This window comes from Saccostrea echinata, unplaced genomic scaffold (assembly GCF_033153115.1).
Source record: "Saccostrea echinata isolate AGI-Se365-2 ecotype Australia unplaced genomic scaffold, CSIRO_AGI_Sech_v1 ptg000056l, whole genome shotgun sequence".
Taxonomy (NCBI): Eukaryota; Metazoa; Mollusca; class Bivalvia; order Ostreida; family Ostreidae; genus Saccostrea; species Saccostrea echinata.
Window position 1 is genome coordinate 18,352,565 of NW_026889805.1, and position 26,270 is coordinate 18,378,834.

The window sequence follows — 26,270 nt, forward strand, 5'->3', positions numbered from 1 at the left end:
TTAATATATATGAAATATATATGAAATATGGAGATAACGAACAGTATTCAAGCTCAAAGTCCATTAAAACAATACAAATCGGGAGCAGAGCAAACACGGACCTCCAAGAACATCAGAGGTAGGATCAGGTGCCATGGAGGAGTGAGCATCCCCTGCCGACCGGTCACAACAACTGTGTGCTTCTTGTTATGATCGGGAAATAACGGGAAAATCCGTCAACAATTCAGTGTGTAAATAATGGCCTAGAACAATTAGTATGAAAAACGTCAGTCAGCATATGACTTAATGACAGATTGTATTTGGAGACAAAGTCATTGTATCAACCATAGAACTTACGAAATGATGACTTTAAACGAGACTGTTGATATTCTTGTTTCATCAACCTAATTGTCAATAACTTACCTCGTTTTAGAAATTGTTCATACGTAGAGCATGCTCTTGCGTATCGAATCAACTGAGATACATACACCCCATATGCAGGTGATGAAGCTATATTACTGCATAAGTAAGGGAAGTTGACGGTTGAAAAGTTAAAGTCATCACGTTTATCATAAAGTTTTGTTGTTAGATTACCATTAATGTCTTTTTCTAGTAAAATATCCAAATATGAAACAGATGTGTCAGACTCTGTGGTATCTTTATTTCAAGCTCACTGGGATATTTTGTGTTGACATATGAATGGAAATAGCCATTGTTAGTTGAAAAAACGTCGTCGATATATCTAGATGTCGAGTTGAAGGCCACAGTAAGATATTTCTTTTTCGCATGTATAAAATTTTGAATAAATTCTGCTTCATATGAATACAAAAATAGGTCTGCTAATAACGGGGTGCAATTGATACCCATGGGAATTCCAACAAATTGTTGGAAGACCTGGTTTCCAAAAACCACATAGACATTGTCAATCAGGAACTCAAGCATCTTTTTAATGTCAACTTCAGAGTACTTGTGTGTACAATCAGAGTGTTTTTTAGCAAAATAATTTTGAAAATGACCAATGTCAAGGTAAGTAAATTTTCCATTTTTATTGAAAAAGCAGCTGTCAGTGATGTCAGAAAGCCTGGACTTTATTTATCGTGGGAAATGGTTGTATACATAGTGTCGTAAGTTTTTATATTATTGATTTGGTAAAATTTTGTGATTTCAAATTTTTCAAAAATTCCTTGGAATTTTTAAGTACCCACATCTGATGTACACCACTTCTCGAATATATTGTTGAACAGTACTCCTAAAGTATCTCCTTCACTGCTGTTAATATTTTAGTGAGGTGTAAAGAAAGAGGCTTGGTAGAACATTTACTGGAACCCGCTGTGTATCTTTGTTTGTAAGGACTTTTGTGAAGTTTCGGAATCCAGTATAAATATGGTAATTCAAATTCATTTTGGTTGTTGGGAATATTAAAAATATTCAAAACTTACATATGATTTTGAAGAATTTTCTACTTAGAAATGGAGCTATGGGTATAAGTTGGATTGTCACTTGTAGAATTAAATCCCAGTTCTTCTAAAATACAATTAAAATAATGAGCCTTACAAACAAAGACAATGTTGTTACCATTTTGACAAAGTGTCGAAGTCTTCTCCTTCATCTGTTCATATTAAGCCCATCGTCTAGCATACTCCTCGACGGAATTCATAATATAAATGAAGCTTTTGAAAGATCTCCAAGGGCTCCCTAAATTTAGGAATTTTTAAAATGATAGCCTTTAGGTCGTCATTTTGAACTACCTGTATTCTTACATCACCAGTAATGATGTGTCCAGCTGGACTATAGTTGGAAGAAGAGGAAGTATTATAGTATAATTGAAACAAAGAATAGAGCAAACAAAAAGTCATTCTACAACCAGACACATAGAGCATAATAGGTACTATTAAAGCTTACTATAGTTGATGGGAGGGGGAGACGCGCAGAGTGGCGAAGACATTTGTCACTCCAAAACACATGTCATTTCATACAAAGCAAAATTACGTTCCAAAAAATTACAAAACTAAGAAGTTCTGTATACTATGTATAAACCGGCAAATAATGAAAACCATAATAAAAGCCCAGAAAAAAAACATAACAATTTCGTTTATGTTAGCTTTGAAAACTGTTTATTACTGTTATATATGTATGTACAGGCGCGGACCCTGGATTTTTTTCCGGGGGGTGGGGTGGGGGTGGGGGGTTTCCACCCCGGTCAAATAAAAATTTAAAACCCAGAAAATTTTTGACAAGCAAAACCAAAAAACAAAACAAAACAAAACACGAAAAGGTCCAAAAGTCCATTCCCAAACATGGAAAACATCTTCTTTGTGGTGAAGGTGGTGTGGTCCACATTTCCTAAGGGGGAGGGGGGTCCAAAGTCATTTTTTATATCCTTCACTATATACATTGAATTGAATATACATGTAAATTAATAACATTGTAAATGAAAATCATTGTAAAGTATATCGAGTGAGATTGAATATTATACTTCATTTATACATTACTGTTAATTCCGACCCCCCCCCCATTTTTTTAGGGGGTGGGGTGGGGGTGAGCTTGCTTTACCCCTCTAATTCATAGGTGCTTGGTTTCAGGATGGTGTATTTTTGTGTTTTTATAGGTTTTTCTGAATACACTCATTAAAATAAAAATCAAAAATCGCTGAAATATTAGCACGTATTAAAAATATCTGAAAACACACTGTATTTTTCATGTTGTATGTAACATGGTTGTATGCCAACATGTTTGGTGAATCAATAAATAAATTGAAATTGAAATTGTTATTGTATATAAAAATAGTAATATGATATATACTTTTAAAACGTGCTACTTTAAGAGATTTTTTTATTTTAATGAGTGTATTCAGTCACACCTAGAAAAAGACATCAAACACAAAATACCCGTCCTGAAACCAAGCGCCTATGCTCTAAGTCCCTTGCAAGCCTCCTCCACTCATGACTACCTCTATGCGTCTTACTTCCTCTGTTCGAGGGAGGGGGTAGATCGAGTGATATAGCAGGCGCGGATCCAGGATTTTTTTTCATGGGAAAAAAAATTCCAACCCCAAAATTTCATGACAAACCAAAAATAATAATAATAAAAAAATAATAATAATAATGTAAAATAAAACCCATTTCCCAAACGTGAAAAACACCTATTTCGCGGTACCAGTGATGGTGGGGTCCACGTTTTCTAGGGGGAGAGGAGGGTCCGAAGTCATTTTTATTTGCTTCAGTATATACTTTTAGTAACTCTGCAAATTCCAGGGGGGTCCTGACACCCCCCCTCTAGATCCGCGCACGTAAATACATCTACCTGTAAAATAGATTGGTTATTTGTGAGTACGACCAAGAAACACTTTCCATTATTTCGGAAAGTACAATTTTATCGATGGTGGTTTCCTCTAATACTTCATTGTTTCACTTTCAGTTTCATGCTCATCCTATGATGGTGAGTCGGTATGTTGAAATGTTCATCGATATATTACGGACGTAGTTCTTGTAGTTGCGAATAGATCTGCCTTTTCCACAATGTTCATACATTGTGCTTTTGTTTGTGCAATAGGTGAGTATGTACGAATATGTCAGAAATAGTTACCGTTAGTGCAAGCACCTCCTTATCTACACGAACAGATGAATTTACTTCCAAAGCCAAAGGTCAAAACTAGCAAAACACTTATCACTGGCGGATTTAGAGAGGGTATTATAAAATGGACTCATTTTATATTTTTTACCACGAATAGTTTAATACGTTTTTTTAAATATAACGTTTAGGGGCAAATTCTACTTTATTATTTTTTTTTGACACATTGTAATTTGTGTATGTCAGTGTGTAACAGAAAAGAAAAAAAAATTATGGATGGACCAGGAATCCCAAGTTCTTTTTGCTCCTAGCAGGTCACCAGGTCACTTTCCCTTCAAGTCTAGAGGTGGTCAACAACACCAAATTTTGTAACAGCAAAGGAGAGAATGTGTGGCTAAACCAGGAATGGAACTCAGTACTCCAGCATCACTAGTCAGGTGCTCCACCATCTGATATCCATGGCCCAAAGCAACACATGTACTATACATGCTACAGAATAACAATGTATGAAACAAATCAAATAAAAAATAATCCCTAGCCCAGAGTGTATATATTAAGGTGGGGGATCTGTCCACAAGCACAATTGTGTTCAGAATTATATGATAAACCATGCAGTGCTCCCACTGGATTCCTTTTTGCCACTTTTGTGTAGTGCAAAATCATGTAACCTGTAACTGTCTTAAATCACAGGCTTGGATTCAGGTAGGGGTGCGCCTCCTGTAAATCACACAAAATAAATTCAGATATAGCTTTAACTGTGGTACATTAAAGTAATAAAGAAGAAAGTATGTTAGGAGCCAAAATTGGCCCTGTCCCCAAATTTGATGAAATTGTTTTAGAAACATGTCTAGAGTGGGCACTTCCTAATTCAGTTAAATTTTTGTAATTAGCTCGAACCATTTCTCCAAGAGAGCTCTTTAAATATAGGATGGAGTTTTCATAAGAAAATAACACTATGACGTTATGACATCAACTTGACGTTATCAGATTTCAAAGTTTTGATTTCGATACAGCGCAAAAAATGTATTGATTTTGAACTGAAAAGATCAGTAAAATTTTACTCTTCTGTGTTCCTTCTATGATCTATGCTAAAAATTTCAGATGAGTTTAAGTTTCACTGAATTTGAAATACTAATATAATTTTCCATAACTGGAAATATTGTTGTTCATTAAATTTAATCTTGGTATTACTTTTCTGAGAAAACAATTTCATCAAGAAAGTCAATGGAACATAATTTATAGCACGAATTCATATTTCATATTCCGGAAAAAATGAATCTACACGTTCTGTTTACTACTTGGTAGGGTAATGGGGAAATGTTATTATGTGGATACCTCTAGTACATGAATATCGCTCTTTTAATTTAGCAAACCTGTTTATTAATTTTGCGAAAAATTGCGGCCCTTTGGATATAAACTAACGTACTTAGTTCTTTAATTTATCATCATTTTTCAGTCAAAATAAGATTTACTCAAGTTGCTGATTCACAGAAGCTTACAGGGGCTTTGCCCCAGGAAAAATTTCCTTCACCCATTTGGGACCTTGGTGGTACCCAGACCCCTTTTCATTTAAAAGTGCCCCCTCTAACAAAAAATCCTGGATCCATGTCTGACATATAATATCCAAGCAACATAAATTTCTTTTTGAAAGAATAAAAAGTTTAAGTGTTCAAAGAATTTTATTATGGATTTGAATAAGAGATAACATATATAGTACATGTATTATGCATTTCAATTTTGTCATAAAATTGCAGCACATATATGAAAGTAAATATACTCTATGTTTAAAGCACTGGATTATTCAGCCTTATTATCACAAAACTGTCAATTTGAAATGTGTTGCAAGCACTAGATTTCACAAAATTTCACAATTGCTTATAGTTCACAGTAGTGTTTCTTCTGGCTTTGGTGCTGATCCATTTCATAAATGCCATCTTAGAATCCATGTCTTTTTATTACTTGATATTGAAAGCCTCAGGAGATTCTCTAGGATAGTGGACTTCAGAGAGTTCCCAACATCAGTCTTGGTGAGGTTGGTCCTACTAAATCCCTGCTTACAATCTGCTGTGCTGACAGGGGCAGTGATCATGTGGTCAGCAGCTGCTGTCATGATGGGAAATACCTGCCTAGCCCTAAAAACTACCTGATAAAAATCTAACAACTTGAAACTACTGTAGGATTTGACTCTAGCTTAGCCCTATAGAACCCTACAAAATGCCTTAACTCATCCCTACACTCTCTAACCTTAGCTACTTTGCACATAGAAAGATGGCTAGCTACAATGTCTGTATCCTCAGAAGGATGTGTGTATCCCAAGAAGGATGTCTGTATCCTCAGAAGAATGTCTGTATCCTCAGAAAGATGTGTGTATCCCAAGAAGGATGTCTGTATCCTCCAAAGGATGTCTATATCCCAAGAAGGATGTTTGTATCCTTAGAAGGATGTTTGTATCTTCAGAAGGATGTCTGTATCCCAAGAAGGATATCTGTATCCTTAGAAGGAGCAGTTCTTATCTGAGGGTCAAAGAATTAACTCAAAGCTGACAAAATCTGAGCATTATCTTTATCAGTAAACGTAGATTGCAAACTAGCCTTAACAATCTCTATGAAAGTGCTACATGCCTTCACATATTTTGATCTTTGACCTGAACTATCCCTTACTTTGTGACCTTGTAATTCAAATGTGAGCAGAACCTGACTCATCAAGAGTTGCCTCAGAAGGAGCATGCTGCAGAAAGGCAGATAAATTTCCACCTGTCAGCTCATCAAAGACCTTGATTGTTGAAGGCAATTGACCTTAATGAAATCTATATCTGATCTGTGGTTTGACTTTGACAACATTGTTAAAGGTTTCAATGTATCAGCTAGGAAGTGTGAAACACAAAAAGTTGTACAAGAAATAGGCCTGTGAAGAGCTAGTAATTTTATAATAAGCAAAAATTTCCTCTAACATGACTGCATACTCTGAAAATTTTTTACTACTGCCTGAACACTTCTAGTATGCTCAACCCATCTAGTGTGAGAAACCTGCTTGAGCTTAATGTTCTCTACAGTAAAACTCCTTTATAGTTTATGTTTCCCCATTTTGAAAAGCCAAATGCCAAAAAAGAATGGGGTACAGAGTAGAAAAAGCCTAGCATATTTATACTGATATATGCATTGAATTTCAAAAAGAAATTATTTATTTAATATTATATGTGCATAATTATGGCTGCTGACTTCATATTAAATTTTATAAAATATTTTGATCTTCAAAAAAATCAAAAACAAAACATGATCACATCTGCTTTTTAAAGAAGATGTACAAGATTTTTTAATCAAACTTCATACAGTCATCCATATTGATGACAGTATAACTGTGTCAAATTTCTGACCTTTGCCTTCAACCTGACCTTGACCCTAATTTCCCCATTATCCATCAGCTCAGTTTGCAAAAAAAAAGTTTAATACCCTTTGTACAACTTACAATGAAAAATGTTTTTATTAGTGTTGTCAAATCGGACGATTTTTAGTAACCGGTTACTCGCTTACTTTTCCGATCAAGTACCAGGTTACTCGGATGATTTTTTGTTTTAGCTACCATATCTATTACTTATCTCATCCTTTACCTATCAGTAGAATTAAAACAAATGTACTGTATATACGAACTATATTTACAATTACAAACTCAAACATACACACAATATCTTCAAAGAATTTTTGATTTTACATGTCACTCGAAACGGACTTTTTGTTTTGTTTAAGAAAATAATTTTATCCACACACGAAGAAGACAAATATATAGTCGTCAATCACCATTTTTACAATGGCTCTCGTTAGGTTTTCCTTTTCAGCCCCCAATATATGTCGCGATAAAGGAGAATTAAAATACCCGTAACTGGTTGATTTGTAGAGTCCAGTAAATCACTAGTTTCCAAATAATGTTTTAATCTTAGGTGATTTAACATATTTGTAGTCCCTTTCATATACAATAACTCTGATTCACATAATTTTCATTTTACAGATGTTCTTTTAAAACACTTCCATGCTTTATACTAGTATGTCTGTGGCAGAATCTTATCAAATTATGTTCCTTTGACTAGCACAGGTGTAAAAGAGGTAATTATAACTCAGGTCTTCAAAACTTTTATACCCGTGGCAATCAAAGCTATCAATTATATAAACTGTGAAAACTAATCAAAACTAATAAATCCTGTTTGTGAGCAAGTAGATCAAGTCTAACGGTATATAATTTTAGGGAAATGTTTAGGAAATTATAAACAATGTAACATTTATTTTGTACGTATTTACTATGTAAAATGTATTTTTATCCGAGTAACCTAATAGCAGTTTTACTAACCCATACCATTCAACGGTTAACCGGGTACTCCTTGACAACACCAGTTTTTATACCCACTGCAAACAAAGTTTTGGGGTTTATGGGAATCACCTTGTTCTTCTGTCAGTCCATCTGTCCATGCAATCTTGTCCGGGCTATAACTTTGTAATGGAGAATCAGTGGAAGCTCATACTTGGAACAGAGATTGCTTATGACCCAAGTGTGTTTCTTGACCTTGTCCCATGGTCATTAGACCGAAGTATCAGTAACTATATTATGTTTGTTTTGCAGTTTTTGCAGTTTTACCAGTATCTGCTGCCAATGAAGGAGTTCCTAACAAAGCTGATTTTAACAAAACTTATTCAGCTATCATCAATACCACATCTGAAGCCATCTATGAATTCTCTTATAGTGAGATGAAAAATAAGGTAGGTACATTGTAAGCTTTCTCAATCAAAGACTGATATCTTGTTAATTAAGAGTGTAACTAGAAGCTTCCTTCAGGAATAACATACATGTATGTTATATCTCATCAGTCTTCTGTTTTACTCAAGGGTGAGGTCCTTTTAAGAAATTGTCCCTTTTTATGGTCTAGCAAAGCATTTATTTAACATCTATCAGGATATACTGATACATACAGGTTGGGATGTGATTAAATCTACCATAAAGCACTGTTGGCTCAACTCATATCTATCCATATACATGTATTTATTAAAATTTGAGAAAATCTAAAATATGAATAAGAAATCTTAATTTCCTTTTCAAACACTTTTTTTCTTTTTACATGAATGAGTAGAAATACTTGTAATGACTACAGGTATATAATGTAAAATGTCCTTTATTTTTGGTAATTCAAGCTCAAGACTGCACATTTCAGTCACAATACCCCCACCCCACACCCACACCCCAACCCACCTTTCCTGGGTTGTTACATAATATAATATATGTGAATGTTAAGAAGAATGTCAAAAATCATTTTATTATATGTTGAGCAGTATCATCGATTAAATGTGTGGGTCTTGATGCTGCTACCAATAATATTGCTGTTTTGTTTTGATTTTTAAATGAGGATATACATTGTACATGTACATAATGTATGATTGGTTGAGACTGGTCAAATTAGAACAAAGAAAGAAATAAAGATTTGATTTTTTTTATACCCCCGCTCTGAAGGAGACAGAGGTATACTGTTTTACCCTTGTGTGTCTTTCTAGCTGTCTGTGTGTCTGTCCATAACAAATTTTTGTCACAGTTTTCTCAGCATGCACTCATTGCTGATGCTTGAAATTTTAGCACACTCTTTGTCTAGGCATACCATATGGTGGGATTTACTTTTGTAAAAATCCAATGTCAAATTTCTGTTTGTCCATACGTCTGTCCGTACCAAATTTTTGTTGCAGTTTTCTCAGCAACTACTCATTGCAGGTGCTTGAAATTTTAACACACTCTTTGTTTAGGCATGCCATATAGTGGAAATCTTTTTTTGTACAAATCTGATGACACCTTCCTGTTTTTCTTTGCTTCTGTCGGTACCAAATTTTCGTTGCATTTTTCTCAGCAACTACTCATTGCAGGTGCTTGAAATTTTAGCACACTCTTTGTTTAGGCATGTCATTTGGTGGGATTCATTTTTTACAGATCTGATGTCAACTTCCTGTTTATCCATGAGTCTGTCTGTACCAAATTTCTGTCACAGTTTTCTCAGCAACTACTCAAGGCAGGTGCTTGAAATTTTAGCACACTCTTTGTTTAGGCATGCCATATGGTGGGATTCATGAGAGCATATACTTGTATTCACATCAGAGCAGGTGTATTACTAGTGAGCAGTGGCTCACAGACTTCTTGTTTATTTGAAAATGATGTTTCATTCTTAAACATGTTGAATAAAACTCTCATATGACAAAAATATTTTATAATAGATACAGAAAAAAAATATATTTATGACTTTATTACTCTGAATGTCTTAAACAGACAACTGCTGTGAGAGTTACCACTGCCCTTTTGTCTGACTACAAGAAGGAATTCCCTGTCATTGTTGTGATTCGACAACAGCGCCAAACCATGTCATGGACAATGCCACTTTATCTGGAATATAAGTATAAAAAATGAATTTTGTATTAAAATAACCTGATACAAAAAAGCTAAATATATTGAAATTATTCTATTTGCAGTGTTTATGAAATAAAAAATGCTTGTCAGCTAAAACAATGCAATCACAGTCAAACCTCTATTCAAGACTTTGAGATATCAAAGGATTCATGATGTCAAGGTTAAAATACATAGAGAAAAAGTAGTCGGAACTTCCAACTCATTTTGATACATCCATGGTATTCTTTATATTAATGTTCAAGATATCAAAGTTCAACTGTGCATAGATCATTCAACTGTTAAGACATGCAACAGCAGAAAAAGATAAGCAGGTGCCTATTCATCATAATCACTGTGTCCAATTTGTTTCAGTGAGAATGCAACTCCATTTGAGACTGTCAGTCGTATACTGTGTCCTCTGGATATTAACCATCGGCCAGATAAACCAGAAGACCAGAGTTTCTTTGTAGATGTGTCAACATTTAGTCAAACGCCATTAAATTTTACCCTAATGGCCACAAAAATCGCAGATTTTCAAGTCAGGTATATTATTGTGCATATGAGAGTTGTCCATAAAGTTTGTGGACAAAAGCTACATCTATAATTTTCTTAATAATGAACGCACTGGCAAACATGTATGATAATATTTTAAAATAGACCATGATTAAGTAAATATCTTAAAATTAAAACAATGCACACTATTTTACGAATATTATAGGCATCAATACTTTGTATTTGCAAACATGATTATGTTAAGTTTTTATAAGTGCTTTTTGACAATTAAAGGTTCAGTTTTCAACCTGGATAAAAGTATTTCTTGTGAAGATTTTTACCAAGTCTTAAAGAACTTGATTAAGGGATAAATATGTTGAAATCATCTAGATGCATTAGATTATTTTTTCATGCAGGAAATGATGTCTAGCAAATGACCTGTATACTTTATTTTCTCCAAAAAAAAAAATAATAAAATCATTTTTATATGATGTAATTAACAGTATGTACTTAATACCAATTTGAAACTATTTTAACATTTGGTGAAGAAGTTTTTCTTATACTTCGTATTATTTATAAAATGTTTTTGTCTAATATTAAGCACTGGAACCCCAAAGGAGATCTATATTACCCCATCAGAGCCTCAGTACTATATGTATACCTTCCCAAGAGGCATTGACTCAGTAATGGTTCATGCTACATCAGAAGATGAGAGATGTGCTGTGATGTCCATACAATCTATACAGGTAAATGTCTATAGACAGAGTATAAATTATATCTACATTTACATTAATAAGAAGGAGGAAATAAAAAATTCCAAAAAATGTAAGTTTAGCTGACAGGGATTAAAATCCTTTGCTAATGGGTATTGTAAGAAGAATCCAGTCCCAATTCACAATTAATTGCCATATTATTTTCAAACATAGGATGTCTTCCAGTTAATTGCAAATTGTTTCATAAAGCTATGTAAATGGATTTCAATTATATACTTAGTCATTTGAAAGTCAAAAATTTCCTATTCTAAATATATAATATATACAATATAATAGTTATAATATTTAGCTCAACTCATTGAAGTCAAGATGAGCTTATTCTGTGTTAAAGTTTTTGGAGCAGGGCCATTCCCAAGTAAAAACTGTAGGTCCTATCTGGTCCAAACTTGCATAGATGATGGACACTGTAGGGATATACAGGGATATATATAGGGATGTACACTACCTGACTTACTTTGGATGCTGCGTCGGACATACATCCTCTCCCAAAAAAAAAAAAAAAAAAAAAAAAAAGGGAGAGGGCTACATTATTGCAGCTAGACATACATGTGTATTTGCTAGATTCTGTATGTGATTTTGAAGCAGGTTTCTTCCTCAGTAACTACCAAGATATTGATAGATGCATTTAGCTGAAGACATCAACCTACTTGCTTAAGATGTTACAACTGATCTACTTGATTGTATATTTTATTGTTAAAGAGGCCAAATTGAAGTCCCATTTAGTAACCACAGTCATACCTTTATTGACCAAACTTGAATGGATGATGCACCTATGATCTAGAGATACTGCATTTCGCCTTGCTGGAGATACTGTGATACTGTAAACAAACTTTTATTCGTGTGTGAGAAAAATCCATGAGTTTCGTGACTTACTTTAACTCACGAATATTAGTTGCCGCGAACCATTTATTTTGCTTTGTTTTTATACGCCCATCTTTAGACGGGACGTATTATGTTATGGCATTCATGTCCGTCCGTCTGTCCAACTGTCTGTCTGTTAGCTTTTCTCGTGTCCGGCTCATAACTTTAATACTATCAGGCCTAGGATTATCAAACTTTGTCAGCTGATACTTCTTGGGTAGAAGGTGTGTCGCGCACTAAAAGTAGGTCACTCTGACCTTTAATTAAGATGCTATGGCCAAATATGGAAAAATCCTGTCCGGCTCATAACTAGAAAACTATTGGACTTAGAATCATCAAACTTGGCCAGTTTATGCATCTTAGGTAGAAGGTGTGTCGCGACCTATTTCAAGGTCACTGTGACCTTTTGTTTAAGTGAAATTAAAAAAAAAAACTGTCTTTTACTATTAGATTACACAATCCCAAAAAATGCAAGAGTGTTGCAGTATCCTGATAAAAAAAATGTTAAATCAAGAAAATACTTATTTTTTTCATTATATACTTTTCATTATATACTATATGGTCAAGGAGAATTTGATAACAGAAAATTGGACCTCAAATTAGAGAGAAATTAATGAGTTTAGTGTGAGGAGCTAACTGGTAGAGCATCTCTGATCAAGCAGGTGTTATCTATATCTCTTGGGAACTGGGCAAAAAGAATCAGCCGTGTTGTATTAAATAGTTGTATTAAAAAGCCTAACTTTTAAAATGAAATTGGTGAAGAAGTAATTAAAACTTATTTGATATTGTATAATAAACTAATTTGATATTGTATAATATAATTAAAACTAATTATAATTGGGGGGGGGGGGGGTTGATATTGGAATGAATTGCAGCTTAAAACCAGTCTGACATTAAAATTAAAAAAAATCAAGTATTTAAAAATAAATGTTTTAATTATGGTAGCTAGTCCCTACAAATCTAAGAGTAATGCAGGAACCTTATTAAAATTGTTGCATCAAGATTACACAAGTTTTTTTTTTCTTTTTATAAATCTTTGTAACAAATTTTAAAAAAATCTTTGTTTTCAAATTTAATTTCAGAATGACATAAATATGCATTTTTACTGCACTACAAAGCAGATAGTATTTATAGATCCATTCATCCGTTGGGAGTAATGAGTGGACACATCCAGTTAAAGATTAATTAACTGAGTGTAGGAAGGCTAGCTGTCTCAATCATTTCTTTCAGAGGGGCTCTGATTAAGCAGCTCTTAATATCTGTATCCTTTGGGTATTAGACAGAAGAACTGCTTGTCAGTTTATAGCATATGTCATTTGATGGCCAGCCTTTTATTTTTAAAATTAATTTGATATAGATTAAGTTGTTAAGACTAAATTGATATTGTTTAATATGATATTTCTATTTAATTTTTTGAAAATATCAACTAATTCAGAGCATCATGTCTCACAAACCTGAAAGCTGGGGGGGGGGGGGGCTGCTGCAGATGGGCATTTGTCAAGCTCTAACACAACCAGTTGAGGATCTATAATGTAATATTTGTTATAATTAATGCTTACACCATAGGAGATGTATAACGAAATATTATAAGGAATGGAAAAATCATTGAAATCCTTGTATCAAGGTTGACATGATTTTCTTGCACTCTAAAACTGTTTATGACAATTGAACAATATTTGACGGGTGTATCATGCTGTGGCGGGGCACTTTATTGTAGAGAATGTTTCCTAAGTTGCAAAAATTAATCGTTGTGGATTGATTTCAAAATGACGCATCGCAAATAAAAGATGTTGTGAATAATAATTGGTTTACAGTATGTTGTGACATATTTTTTTCAAATCTTAGAATATGGGCATGGTCAGAACAGAAATATTGCCTTCAAAAAATGCACTTTAGAATACCTTCATCTAAAAACACTATAATTTCACAATTGTTGCACAATTTAAGAATGCATATGTCTTCCATAAGCATCAATTGTGGCTAGACTATAGCATGTTTTTATACCCCCGCTCTGAAGGAGAGGGGGTATATTGTTTGACCCTTGTGTGTCTGTCTGTCTGTGTGTGTGCCCGTCTGCCTGTCTGTCCGTAACAAATTTTTCGTCACAGTTTTCTCAGCAACTACTCATCACAGATGCTTGAAATTTTAGCACACCCTTTGTTTAGGCATAGCCATATGGTGGGATTCATTTTTAGTTCACCTCGACAAAGTCGAGATGAGCTTATGCTATACCCCCGGCGTCGGCGTTAGCGTCGGCTTCCCGGTTAAAGTTTTAGGAGCAAGTCCATTCCCAAGTAACTATAAGCCCTACCTGGACCAAACTTGCATGGATGATGCATCTAGGGATGGACACTACCACACTTGTTTCGAATGCTGGATCTGACCTAGATTTTCCAGTTGAGTGACCAGGTTAAAGTTTTTGGAGCATGTCCATTCCTAAGTAACTATAAGCCCTACCTGGACCAAACTTATATGGATGATGCATCTAGGGATGGGCACTACCACACTTGCTTCGGATGCTGGATCTGACCTAGATTTTCCAGAGAGTGACCAGGTTAAAGTTTTTGGAGCAGGTCCATTCCCAAGTAACTATAAGCCCTACCTGGACCAAACTTGCATGGATGATGAATCTAGGAATGGACACTACCACACTTGCTTCGGATGCTGGATCTGACCTAGATTTTCCAGATGAGTGACCAGGTTAAAGTTTTTGGAACAGGTACATTCCCATGTAACTATAAGCTCTACCTTGAACAAACTTACATGGATGATGCATCTAGGGATGTACACTACCACACTTGCTTCGGATGCTGGATTCGACCTAGATTTTCCACATGAGTGAATCTTAGCCATATTTTAACCAGATACCATGGATGATGTAGCTAGGCATGGTAACTTCCAGACTTGCTTTGGATTCTGAATTTGACTTACATTTTCCAGATGAGTGACCAGGATAATTTTTTTGGAGTAGCTATATAACAGTATGGCCTGTTATGATTAAACTTGCATAGATGGTGCATCCAAGGATGAAAACTTCCAGACTTATTTTGGATGTTGGAACTGACCAAAATTTTCTTGATTAGTAAACAGGATAAACTTTTTTTGAACAGGTCTATTTCCAAGTAACTATAAGTCGTACTTAAACCAAACTTGCATGGACATTGATGTTGGGATGTACACTAAATAAAAAAAAATGTGATGTGAACTTGCCTTACTTAAATATAACATTCGTCGAGGTGAGCTTCGTAATCTTTGATTACCTATGTTTGTACGAATCCAATGTCAACTTCCTGTTTATCCGTGCTTCTGTCCGTACCATACCTAACAAATTTCGGTTGCAGTTTTCTCTGCAACTACTGATTGCAGTTGCTTGAAATTTTAGCACACTGTTTAGGTCTGCAATATGGTGGGATTCATTTTTGTACGAATCTGATGTCAACTTTTTGTTCATCCTTGTGTCTGTCCATAATTGAACTTGTGTACATTCACATCAGAGTGTACATGTATATTCACATCAAAGCGGGGGTGTTACTAGTGAGCATTGGCTCACAGACTTCTTGTTTAATTTGCTAGCTTGTTACTATAGTAGCATGGAGAATATTACTCAAGACTGTCTATGTTTTGTGGGCAAGGGTTTGTCTTGACCAAATGCTGATTTTTTTTTTGCATTTTGTTATGAACAGTTTCGACACTGGATCAGTTGTTGTGTCTTCCTTGAAGTGTGGAATGTGATTCCATGACAGTTTTGAACAGGTTTCACATGAGCTATAGGCAGATCTAACTGTCCTGCCTGGAAACAAAAAGATTTTACTAAACAAGGATTAGTCCCTTGAATATCTATATAATACCTATATGAAGGTTTGATTGTTCATATCTAAGAGCCTATTATCCTGATAAAGTGAAACCTGCCTAATCCAACATGCACTGGAACACAAATTTTGTGTTGGAATAGACAGGTTGTCCGATTACACAGAGTGAAGAACATAGAAATAGTAAAGTCATGTAATGGTTTGGGCTGTGGGTAGCTCAGTCGGTAGAGCACCTGACTATTGATGCAGGGGTCTCAGGTTCGATTCTTGGTCCAGCCATACATTTTCTCCTTTCCTGTTACAGATTTGGTGTTGTTGACCACCCCTGGACTTGCAGGTGAAAGTCCTGCCAGGGGCAAATAAGAAGTTTTATTGGGGTTATGGTGTCCATTGTCTGTCTCCATGAATATTTTTCAACAGAAGATTGTTTGAGAACTATGTGCAGTATTTTCACCCAAACTTATGAAAAATCCACTTGCATTTCAGTGTCCTGTTTATGATCTCAATGTTAATGTGGAATTTGAAGGAAAGTACCAAACTATGACCAAACAGGCTGCTATTCAGATAGAGGTACATTTTCTTTTATTGGAAAAAATTTGTAGATTGTATTAATAATTAGTTCATATTTAGTATCCTATATTAAATTAGGTATTGATTTTCTATAGAATGTTAAAGAGCTTTTAAGTAAAAGAAACTTTTCTATCAAATTTACAAAGAGAAAAATTTAGATTTTTTGACTAGTGCTAGAGGTACTCATGTAAGAATATTTATAAATTGCAGAGAGGCGATTATCCTGGAGATTCTTTCTATGTAATTTTTGTTCTGAAACCATTGGACAAAGTCTGTTCCTCTGAACTAGAAACAATTTTACCAGCGGGATTCAAACGAGAGAAGAATATAACTCTGGAAATCAAGACAACTATAAGTGGTATGATCATCAGCTGAGATCTTAAATCTTCCTTAAATCTTTAATCATACAGTAAAACATTAAACCAACTTTCATTCATCATGTTCATTATTACTTTATTTTATGAATTTGTCTTATATATACCACCATAAAGATGAATTCATTTTATTTTTTATCTGAAGGTCTTTTCAATTAAGATATTAAAGTGATTAAGTTATTAATGGCTAAAAATTCTCTTTATTCACAGATTTTAGTATACCTTAAATCATTTTAATTTGTGTTGGGTTTCAGATAGCAAAAGATGTTCAAGTTTGTGGGCTTGTATAATTTTTGTGGACAAACTGACATGTACTTGTATACCAATATATGTTGAGATAAACTGTTGTAAATTTGTAAGGCACCCACAAAAGCCACAAAAATTAACTCCTAAAGAAATGTGATGATTTCACCGCACTAATGGATTGTTGTGATTTTTTTTTCAGGTGACAAATACTACTGGGGAATGTTGTTTGCTATAGCTCTTTTTGGATCCTTTTACTTGATAGCTTTCTGTATCGGATGTTTTTATCATGGATGGTACATAGATCTTTTGCATTATCTGTATGAACAAATTTATGAGTACATGCATCTCTGCATTATATTTTGATTTAAATATGCATGATTATCAATTCTCAGAATGCTTCATAAACTTGACTCGAGAATCTTAATTGATGTAATCCTTTATACAATTTTTTTTTGTTTTTCTTTAGTTCAAAACACAGAGGTATATGGATGATTCCTGAATCTCAAGACCAAAATTCAGGTCAGAATATGAAAACATTTCTTTAATGGAATTGATGTTTGGCTAAAAACAGGTCTATAATAAATATTGAATACAAAATGTTCTCTAGAGAGTCATATATATGCACTTTTAGTGAGAAAGAATAAAGAGTGGATTTAAAATTGGATTAAGAAATTTATGAGTTGCAAGAAGAGTCATTGTAATTATATGTACAGATGTATATTCTTTTATGATTTTACAGAGAGTATGGACAATCCAGCTAGACCTCTAAATACAAGGACTGGTGCTTCAACATATGGGTCCATTCATAACCAAGGTGTAGTATACTGTAATACAACAGTGTGTGTTATTTATCAAAGATTTCTCTTTTTTTTCATAAAAAATTGAAATAACAGTATTTGTGCATTACCAGTCCTTTGCTTGTCCAGCCTTTTGTCAGAGAGAAGTCACACTTTGTTTTTTTCAAAATGATATCACATCGTATTGTATGTACAACAAAGTGCATCTGACATGTTCTTTGAACATTAAAGTAAAGTACCGTTACAGAAACTTGATTATGATAAAATCAGGCTTACAGCAAAGTGAGTTTCATCCCCTTGTATTTTTAGCTCTTCTGAGCCAAAGGCTCAAAGAGCTAATGCTATGGCCATTTGTGCGGTGTGCGCACTTTTAGAATATGGGCCATAACTCAAGAACCCCTTGGCCAATTATTGTCAAATTTGTCACAGGATATCCTTGACCCAAGGGCTCTCGTTTGTACTAAAACTAGGGTTGTGATCCTTAAACAAGGGGAGATAATTAGGTATATAAAACCAAAAGTACTGGTTGCTAAAAAATCTTCTTTTCAAGAACCACTGGGCAGATTATCACCAAACTTACACAAAAGGATGAGGATATGTTGTAGATTAAAATTCACAGGGAATCTACCTGGGGCAAAGGGCGTGGTCTCAAGGTCACTTCAAAGTTGACCAAAAATTACATTTTATTAAAATGTTGATATTTTGCTTACTTTAAGGACTAGGATCATCAAATCTTGTCAGTTGATGCATCTAAGGACCTCATATCATGTTGACTAAAAAGTAGGTCACAGTGACCTACTTTTTAAATTTTGCGGCCATTCTTTTTCAAAATGATATAGAGGCATATTTTGAATAATTTAAGGCCTATGATCATCAAACTTTGTCAGTTGATGTATCTTGTGTCCTCTGAGTACATCAACTAGAATGTAGGTCACCTTGACCTACTTTTTGAATTTTATGGCAAATCTTTTTCAAAACAATTAAGGTCATTAATTCAAATACTGAGAGGTTTAGAATCCTTAAATCTTGTAAGATGATGCATCTTGGGGCCATAAAACATATTTATTAAAAAGTAGGTCACAGTGACCTACTTTTTGAATTTTGCAGGCATTCGATTTCAAAGCGTTTTAGAGGCATAATTTGGACATTTTAAGGCCTATGATCATAAAACTTTGTAAGTTGATGCATCTTGGGTGTTCAAAAAAACGTCCATTGAAAAGTAGGTCATCGTGATCTAATTTGGAATTTTATGGCTATATTTAAATATTTAGGGTACTATTTGGCTTAGAATCATCAAAATTTGTCAGTTGATGTATCTTTGGTCCTCTGAGTAGGTCGACTGAAAAGTAGGTCACAGTGTCCCACTTTTCAATTTATATGACTATAATTAAATATTTTGGGTACTAATTGGCTTAGAATCATCAAACTTTGTCAGTTGATGCATCTTGGGTCCTCAGAGTAAGTCGACTCAAAAGTAGGTCACGGTGACCTACTTTTGAAAATTTATGGCTTTAATTAAATGTTTCAGGTACTTTTTGACTTAGAATCATCAAACTTTGTCAGTTGATGCATCTTGGGTCCTTGGAGTACAACAACTGAAAAGTAGCTCACCTTGACCTACTTTTGAAATTTTATAGCTGTATTTATTACTTTCAGGTACTATTTGGCTTAGAATCATCAAAATCTGTCAGTTGATGTATCTTGGGTCCTCAGAGTAGGTCGACTGAAAAGGAGGTCACCGTGACCTACTTTTCAATTTTAATTTAATGACTATAATTAAATATTTCAGGTACTAATTGGCTTAGAATCATCAAACTTTGTCAGTTGATGCATCTTGGGTCCTCAGAGTAAGTCGACTCAAAAGTAGGTCACGGTGACCTACTTTTGAAAATTTATGGCTTTAATTAAATGTTTCAGGTACTTTTTGACTTAGAATCATCAAACTTTGTCAGTTGATGCATCTTGGGTCCTTGGAGTACAACAACTGAAAAGTAGCTCACCTTGACCTACTTTTGAAATTTTATAGCTGTATTTATTACTTTCAGGTACTATTTGGCTTAGAATCATCAAAATCTGTCAGTTGATGTATCTTGGGTCCTCAGAGTAGGTCGACTGAAAAGGAGGTCACCGTGACCTACTTTTCAATTTTAATTTAATGACTATAATTAAATATTTCAGGTACTAATTGGCTTAGAATCACCAAACTTTGTAAGTTGATGTATCTTGGGTCTTCAGAGTAGGTCGACTGAGATGTAGGTCACCATGACCTACTTTTAAAAATTTATGGCTTTAATTAAATATTTCAGGTACTAATTGACTTAGAATCATCAAACTTTGTCAGTTGATGCATCTTGGGTCCTCAGAGTACAACAACTGAAAAGTAGGTCACTGTGACATACTTTTCAATTTATATGGCTATAATGAAATATTTTTCAGGTACTAATTAGCTTAGAATCATCAAAGTTTGTCAGTTGATGCATCTTGGGTCCTCATAGTAGGTTGACTGAAATGTAGATCTCTGTGACCTACTTTTGAAATTTTATTGTTTTTTTTAAATAGTTTTAGGTATTAATTGGCTTAGAATCACCAAACTTTGTCAGTTGTAGCATCTTGGGGCCACAGAGTTAGTCAACTGAAAAGGAGGTCACTGTGACCTTTTTTGAAATTTTATGGGTTTATTTAAATATATCAGGTAATTATTGGCTTAGAATCATCAAACTTTGTCAGTTGATGCATCTTGGGTCCTCAAAGTATGTCATCTGAAAAGTAGGTCACTTTGACCTACTTTTGAAATTTTATGGTTATAATTTTAAAAATATTTTAGGTATTAATTGGCCTAGAATCATCAAACTTAGTTGATGCATCTTGGGTCCTCAGAGAATGACAAGTGATAAGTAGGTCTCCATGACCTACTCTTAGGTACTAATTGGCTTAGAATAATCTTGGGTTCTCAGAGTGTTTCATCTAAAATGTAGGTCATGATGACCTACCTTTGGAATTTCAAGGCTTTATCTAAATATACAGGATGCTTAGAGGCTTCAAATAGAAGTGACATGTTGTACAGTTTATCAGAAGAGCGAATCAAGGCCCTTGGGCCTCTTGTTAAAATGTATTATGAACTTATCTGATGTAACAAATTATGTTTATAACAAATCTAAATTTATTCATCCTAGTTATCATAGCACTTGCTATAAAGATGTTTTACTGTATTAGTTATTTGACAGATAATTCTAATTTCTGCAGTAACTTCAAGTAAGAAACACATATTATTAGTATACTGTAATACAACAATGCATATTTATTTTTGAGAAGTTCTTTTTGGTAAAAACTTGGTATCAACAATTTAAATTTTATATCTTATCATTGTCTGTAATTCATGAGAAGATTAAGCTTAAATCATTGCTTAAAAAAACTGGAATTTTTTTCACAGGACATGAATACTCCATCCAAGGTACATTTGAACTGCAAAATGAAAAGAAATGTACCTTCCTTCTTTAGTCAGAGATAGTACTAAAATATGATGAAAATAGGAAATGATAAGGTATAAATATAAATAAAGAAAGTAGGAATAATTTTTATAATTTGTATCATATACAGAACTAGGTAATTTCAAAACGAATGAACAGTGGACTCAAGGTTATTGGAAAGGCCAATATGTAACTTAGCATACAGTTTTAATAAAATATCTTTAAAAAGAGGTTGAGGTCATAGAAAAGACCCCAAGGTCAGAAAATTAAGACACAGTTGAAAATTTTTCACCAATTGTATTGTGTGTATGAGGTTTGATGAAAACGTATTGAACAGTTTTTTCTTCAATGTGTTAAATGAAAACAATCAATAGTGAAGGCCATATGGAAGGTCAAGGTCAGAAAATTTTGACACAATTGAATAGTTCTTTACAGTTTGTATCCATGAAGTTTGAAGAAACACCAGGAACAGTTACTTTGAAACATAAATGCTAAAACAAGAGGCCCATGGGCCACATTGCTCACCTGAGCACATTGGCTAGGGAAAAAAAAGCAAAAATCAGTTCAGTATTGAAAAGTTTACCGGGGGGGGGGGGGGGGGGGGGGGTTGAATTTTTAACTACCTGATGATGCTTTCATATGAATATAACAAATGGCTTTGCTGTTCTTGAGCAGATTTTTCCCCATATATTCATTTGTAAAAATTTGATCCCCCATTGTGGCCCCACCCTACCCCAGGGGGCCCTCATTTGAACAAATTTCATTCTACACTACCCAAGGATGCCTCCATATCAATTTTGCTAATCATGGCTTTTTCTGTCCTTGAGAAAAAAATTTCTTTCCTATATATTCCTCTGTAAACTTTGATCACCCATTGTGGCCTCACTCTACCTCCGGGGGTCATGATTTGAACAAACTTGAATCTACACTACACTTCTAAGGATGCTTCAATATAAATATGACCAATCATGGCTTTGCTGATCTTAAGAAGAAGATTTTTAAAGTTTTTTCTATATACTCTTATGAAAAACTTTGATCCTCCATTGTGGCCCCATCCTATCCCTGGGGGTCATGACTTGAACAAACTTGAATCTACACTACCTGAGGATGCTTCCATATAAATATGACCAATCATGGCTTTCCTGTTCTTAAGAAGAAGATTTTTAAAGATATTTTCCTATATATTTCTATGTAAAACTTTGATCCCCCATTGTGGCCCCACCCTACCCCTGGGGGTCATGATTTGAACAAACTTGAATCTACACTACCTAAGGATGTCTCCACTTAAGTTTTATCTTTCCTGGCCCAGTGATTCTTGAGAAGAAGATTTTTAAACGATGCCATTATTTTTTCACTAATTCCTAATTATCTCCCCTTGAAAGAGGGTGTGGCCCTTCATTTGAACAAATTTGAATCCCCTTCAACCAAGGATACTTTGTGGCAAGTTTGGTTGAATTTGGCCCAGTGGTTCTTGAGAAGAAGTCGAAAATGTGAAAAGTTTACAGACAGACAGCTAGATGGACGGACAGACAGACGACAGACAAAATGTGATCAGAAAAGCTTACTTGAGCCTTCAGCTCAGGTGAGCTAAAAAGGTAAAGTGGGGTCAAGGTCATAAGGAAGGTTAAGATGAAAAAATTAGGAGACACTTGAATAGCTCCTACTAATATGTATCAGTGTAAAGAGTTTTGATAAAATATCTCCAAGAATTGCTTTAAAACTGAGCTTAACACACAATAGGAAATAGTGAGGTCAAGGACTAATAGGTGTCAGTGTAAGAGATTTTGTAAAAATGTCCTTAATAATTGCTTTGAAATTTAGCTTAACACCAACTAGGTAAGTAAGGTAAGGTCACAGGGAAGGTCAAGGTCAAAAAATAATGACATGGTCACACAATTTAAAGTTCTCACCAACACATATCCAAGTATGTGTTTGTATAAAAATATCTTGAATAGCTTCTTTGAAAGTGAGCTAAATACAAAATAGGGAAAACAAGGTCAAGGTCAGAAAATTATGCCACAACTGAATAGCTCTCACCAATATGTATCATTGTATGAATTTTGGTAACATATCTTGAACAGTTTCTTAGAAACTGAGCTAAATGCAAAGTGTGACAGATGGATAGACTAAGGACTGAAGGATGAAAAACAGACATGACAAACACTATATGCCATATTCATGGCAGGGCATAAAAAATAAATAAAATTTTTATTGTGCATGTAAATATAGTAAAATGGATGAACATCTAAACTACATTGTAGATGCTGATGATGAACACAATGACTTGCTGAGCACCACAATCAAAACTGCTACATCATCAGCCCTTTCGACCACCAGGAATAGTACAAATGCATCAGACAATATGTCCATCAGTTCTCTTGATTCAGACGACATTGATTTTCTCAAAGACGCTGACTCAGAAAAAGATGTATTCAGAACAAAAGTGAGTAATTTTGATGCTTGTTTTCTTTACTCTGTAAGTTAATAGAAAAGTAAGTAAATGATAAATATCCTTAATCCCACGGTAGGGGGGGATTGATATTTACATGTATATACATTAGCTAATGTCTTGATGTGTTTTCAGCTTTCATTAAAAGAAAATTCATAAACTTGTGGTAATTTTAAGCTTTTGACCCTCTAATGAATGGACATGTACCCCGGTAACTTGCCTGCCATGTAGAAAATTTGAAACTGAAAGTTCAGTATTCCACATGTATCTCGTCAATAACTCTTTAAATTAGCCAGTTCCTGTGCAATTTTTTTTACAAGAAGATATTTGACATGTTAGATCCCTGAAATTTCAAAATTGAGAGAAATTGATATTTATTCACTCCAATGCCATGTAGATTCAAAGTTCAGGAATGGCTTTTAGGGCAGGTTGGGGCTACAGTAAAGTTTCATTTCTTGCATACTCTGATTCATTAATTTTTGTGGAAATCCATTTTCATATTGCTTTTGGCAAAAAACAAGATTTCATTGATATACAAGAAAAAAATCATTTACGGCTGAGGTCTCTCCTCCTTATTTATACAACTCAAAGTAAAATTGTAGTTCATTGTGTGTGTGTTGGTGTGTCCATGTACAACCCTATTGGCAAGATAAAAGAAAACCCTAGAACAAGTATCTGGGATCAGCAAACTTCGCATAAATTCTTTTGCATTGTAATAGGCCAAACCCTGTTTATTTTGTAAAGGTTATTAGTGAAGTATTTCTCTGATATTGTGGAATTTCAACTCAAATTTTATGTGCAAATTACCAGTAAGAATACAGAGTAAGGAAGGAACAATTTTATTAGTATTGCTTTCTTGTGTATGTGCATTATTGTTGAGGTGAAATGTGTACTAAATTTCTGCATTCCTGTTGCCAAATTAACATAAATGTATGTTAAAATACTTTTATAAAATTTGAGGCATTAATTGGTAATTTTGAAAGTGAAAGTGTCAAGAGTTAGTGAGCTTGAGTATTCAGAATAATCTGATATCATTTTACATAACATGTCTGGCCGGGTCATTAAAACTCAAAATTTGATGTGCCAGTATACATCTTGAAGGCAAAAGTGACATTTATATTAAAGCATCATTGACTAGTCATTATCAAGACTATCTAAAATTTTCAACAATTTCATATTTTTAAATTTTTTTTTTTAATTACAGACAGAAGAGTTTTGTCTCATTTGGCAGTAATCACCGCATATCTCATATTCTGAAAATATTTGCTGTCACAAGGGTTGCTTTACTTGGCAGTGCTATTGTTTAAATAAAGTTTTGAATCCATCTAGACAAATATACAAATGTTATGACATAATCAGTTGAGTCATGTGACCTTGTGTATGCATCTTGCTCAAATTTTAAACCCGCTCACAAATATTACCCTTGCCTTTCAGAAAAGAAATTGGGGTATACTGGAATTACTATTTTTTTCTCTCTGTAATGCCTGTAGACCTTAGATTAAGCTCAATATTTAGATCACTCTCTGCCTCATCTCAGAGGATATCCAAAACAAAGATGATGGCTTTTATTGTGCCCCAAGGTAGTATTTCACCCATTAAGACAACTCTAGTTAGCAATCTGTCTGCAAAGATAAGCACAGATTGCCACAGATTTTACTTTCTATTTTTTTAAAATGATTTTTTAAAATCAGTAAATGTCGAAGTTCCACTGTTTGCACAACTGATATCTGTTCCTGCAGTACTCATGGGTCTCTCTGTATTTTTAACTGTGGAGGCAGAACTATTAGCACAACTGAATTTGGAACTCTCACAACTAACAGGTCTCAGTGAATGTTTGATTGTAGAGGTCCTACTATTGGCACAACTAAACCCCAGACTTTGACTGCTTATGGGTCTGTGTGAATACTCGGATGCTGAACGTGAGAGAGAAGTGAGTGCTCTTTCAGTGGCAGCTGACCTTGGTTTGTTACTCTCTATATCCATGTTGTGATGACCAGAATCTTCAGGAGGATGGGACATGACCCAGTGTTGTACCCATTCCTCTTGATATGTATTAGTTGTCTTTAACCTGTCCTGTTTTCTAGTCTGGCTTGTATTTTCATTGAATCTTTCCCTTAATTTTTGGATTTCAGCTTCAAGTGTGGCTATTTCATTCTTTTGATCTGAATTAATCTCATCTAGCTTCTTCATCTTTTTCTGTAGTCCAAATTTTTCATCACTCAATTCTTGTTTCTCTTCCTCAAGCAGTCTTAAATCTTGCTGACATTTGTGTATTCTGCTTTCATAATCTGTAACTTTTTGTTGAAGGTTTTCACTTCGTCTTTTCAGTTTGTCATTCTCTTGCTTTTCTGATTCCAAGTCAAGGATTTTAATTTGTACTTCATTTTTGGCATCTTTTAAATTTTGGCTATAGAATTCTTTCATTGTGCTATAATCTGCTTCTTTTGCCTCCAGTTGACTTCTAAGGTGAGTGTGCTC

At 34.3% G+C, this 26,270-nt stretch overlaps 1 protein-coding gene across 1 annotated transcript in view; it reads left to right on the forward strand.

Annotated features, from left to right (window-relative positions):
- The first annotated feature begins 3,467 nt into the window (after window positions 1-3,467).
- The window catches only part of LOC133173674 (SID1 transmembrane family member 1-like), a 64,714-nt gene continuing 41,911 nt past the window's right edge, over window positions 3,468-26,270 (forward strand). The window contains exons 1-11 of the mRNA XM_061308664.1: window positions 3,468-3,531; window positions 8,158-8,294; window positions 9,838-9,962; window positions 10,327-10,497; window positions 11,048-11,192; window positions 16,376-16,459; window positions 16,670-16,817; window positions 17,279-17,372; window positions 17,546-17,598; window positions 17,819-17,893; window positions 23,605-23,786. Of these exons, the coding sequence (XP_061164648.1) occupies window positions 3,498-3,531; window positions 8,158-8,294; window positions 9,838-9,962; window positions 10,327-10,497; window positions 11,048-11,192; window positions 16,376-16,459; window positions 16,670-16,817; window positions 17,279-17,372; window positions 17,546-17,598; window positions 17,819-17,893; window positions 23,605-23,786 (1,248 nt within the window). The 5' untranslated portion in view covers window positions 3,468-3,497. The remainder of the gene's footprint in view (window positions 3,532-8,157; window positions 8,295-9,837; window positions 9,963-10,326; window positions 10,498-11,047; window positions 11,193-16,375; window positions 16,460-16,669; window positions 16,818-17,278; window positions 17,373-17,545; window positions 17,599-17,818; window positions 17,894-23,604; window positions 23,787-26,270) is intronic.